At 59.1% G+C, this 2087-nt stretch overlaps 1 protein-coding gene across 1 annotated transcript in view; it reads right to left on the bottom strand.

Moving 5' to 3' along the window:
• Positions 1–1518: 1518 nt before the first annotated feature.
• The window catches only part of LOC103599330 (keratin-associated protein 10-3-like), a 5084-nt gene continuing 4515 nt past the window's right edge, over positions 1519–2087 (bottom strand). Inside the window, exon 3 of the mRNA XM_008583441.1 lies at positions 1519–1580. Within this exon, the coding sequence (XP_008581663.1) occupies positions 1519–1580 (62 nt within the window). The remainder of the gene's footprint in view (positions 1581–2087) is intronic.

The following is a 2087-nucleotide window of genomic DNA, read 5'->3' as shown; positions in this document are numbered from 1 at the left end:
CACCACCCTCCACCCCGACCCCACCAGCCACCTGCCCCCATGTGCCACACCAGCTGCTCCTTGGGCGGCCCATGAGCCTGCCCTGGCCCCTGTGCTGTGTCCCCACCCCAGGGCTATGGGAGCTCCTGCAGTCGGGTGGCCTCTTCTGTCACTCTGCTGTGCCAGGCTGTGTGTCTGCCTCCTGCCAGCCGGCCTGCAGCTGCCAGTCCCCGTGCTGCCTATGGAGCTAAGGACAGGCCTGCTGCATGCCCAGCCTCTGCCCGGTGGCTGTGTGTGTGCCCGTGAGCCACAGGCCTGCAGTCTGCGTGATCCCCTCCTGTCAGCCCTCCTACATCACCCTGGTGTGCAGACCTGTCACCTGTGGCTCCTTCATCTGCTACTGAGCCTGTGGCCTCTGAGGACCCTAGTAGGAGTGAGGTCAGAAGCAGCGGGCCCCTGGCCTCCTGCCAGTAGTCCACATGTCATCCATCCCAGGCAGACCTTCTGGGCCTCACTAGACTACCTGCCTCCTTTGCAGCCAGGCCCCTCACTCCCAACCAGCCAGGCCAAGGGACTCCCACATGGTATCCCCTGGGGCTCCTGGCCCAAGTTGTCCACACGGTCATCCACTTTGTCTGCTGTGTCAGTGGGCCTTGCAGCCGTAGGAGCAAGGCTCTAGTAAAGCAGTGGATGCTTACCAGAGTGTGGTGTCATCCCCTCAGCATCTACAGTGGCGTCCTCAGGAGGTCATTCCCCTGAGGACTCTGGAAACTTCTTTTCTACAGAGAAGGCACAGGTTGCCAGATGGCTGTCAGTCCCAGGACCAACCACTCAAAGGCAGCCTCTTGGGCCAGCAGCCTGACGTGACCCCCAGTGGCTTCTTTCTGTCCCACTTTGTCCCTTACATCTATGAGATCAGATTGAGGGCAAACCACTAGCTCTCTGATCGGAGCCCTTTTAGGTGAAATAGGTCTTGTGCTTAGCAGTTAATACGTGCAGCCCCCTGTATTTAATTAAAACTAAACTCCACTGAAATCCACAGTTCCTCCTGATTCTAACTGGATGGGAAAGAGGGTTGTGGTTAACTTCTGTGGTCGGCCAAGGAATGGTCCCCACAGATGTCCATGTTCCAATCCCCAGAACCTGTGAATGTGCCACCTTTCTGGCAGAAGGGACTTTGCAGATAGAAGATGATCCTGGATTATCCGCATGGGCCTGGTGTCCGCACGAGGCTTTATCAGAGGGATGGGGGAGATTTGCCAGAGAAGAAAAGCCAAGGGCAGATGTTGTGCTCCCGACTCTGTTGGGGTCGGGTGGGAGGGGGGCAGGGGTCGAGGCTGGGCCCGGAAGCACGAGCGGCCTCAGGAGCTGGAAGAGACCATGCTCCTGTGGAGCCTCCAGAAGGAACCAGCCCTGCCCGCAGCCTGCTGTCAGCCTGTGAGGCCCACTTCAGACTCCTGACCTGCGCAGCTAGAGATGGCCAATTTGCATTTGAAGCCAGCAGGTGTGCAGTGCTTGGGCACAGCGCCCACAGGACACTCACACAATGTCTGTCTCACATTCTGGTGCCTCTGCCTCCTCCTCGGTCTCTAGCCACAGATCTGACCCATCCAGGGGCAGTAGGAGAGGCAAGGAGAAAGGGACTGAGGACAAGCTCCCAGAGCAGGGACAGTGCTGAGCTGGGCTCCTCCTCCCCGGCCTGATTGTCTCACGGCCCTTCCTCCCCTTCACAGCCTGGGGAGGAGGCCCTGCCCCAGCAGGAGGTGCCAGTGCTTCTTTCTGCCGAGGTTGTCACCAGGTCCTGAGCTGACCCTGGTCCTCTCTCCCGTGGGGCCTACGCCTGGCCCTGGGGACTGTCAGGGAGCATCTCCCTTGTCCTCCCTGGGACATGCAGCACAGGCTCTGCCCTTCACTTATTGGGCATATCAGACCCAGGCTGTGGTCATTGTCACTGCAGAGGTCTCTGTCCCACTCCTTGGGGTCTCCTCCTTTCCCCTCAGGAGGGGGATGTGGCACGACTGTCTCCAAAGAAAACTTTTCCTACCCCTGGCCACTCTTTTCTAGGTCTCTCCACCCTTTTTAGGGGCTGGAGTCAGAGGGTTTGTTGA

Source organism: Galeopterus variegatus, unplaced genomic scaffold (assembly GCF_000696425.1).
Source record: "Galeopterus variegatus unplaced genomic scaffold, G_variegatus-3.0.2 Scaffold2915, whole genome shotgun sequence".
NCBI lineage: Eukaryota > Metazoa > Chordata > Mammalia > Dermoptera > Cynocephalidae > Galeopterus > Galeopterus variegatus.
This window is presented reverse-complemented; position numbering and strand designations above follow the sequence as displayed.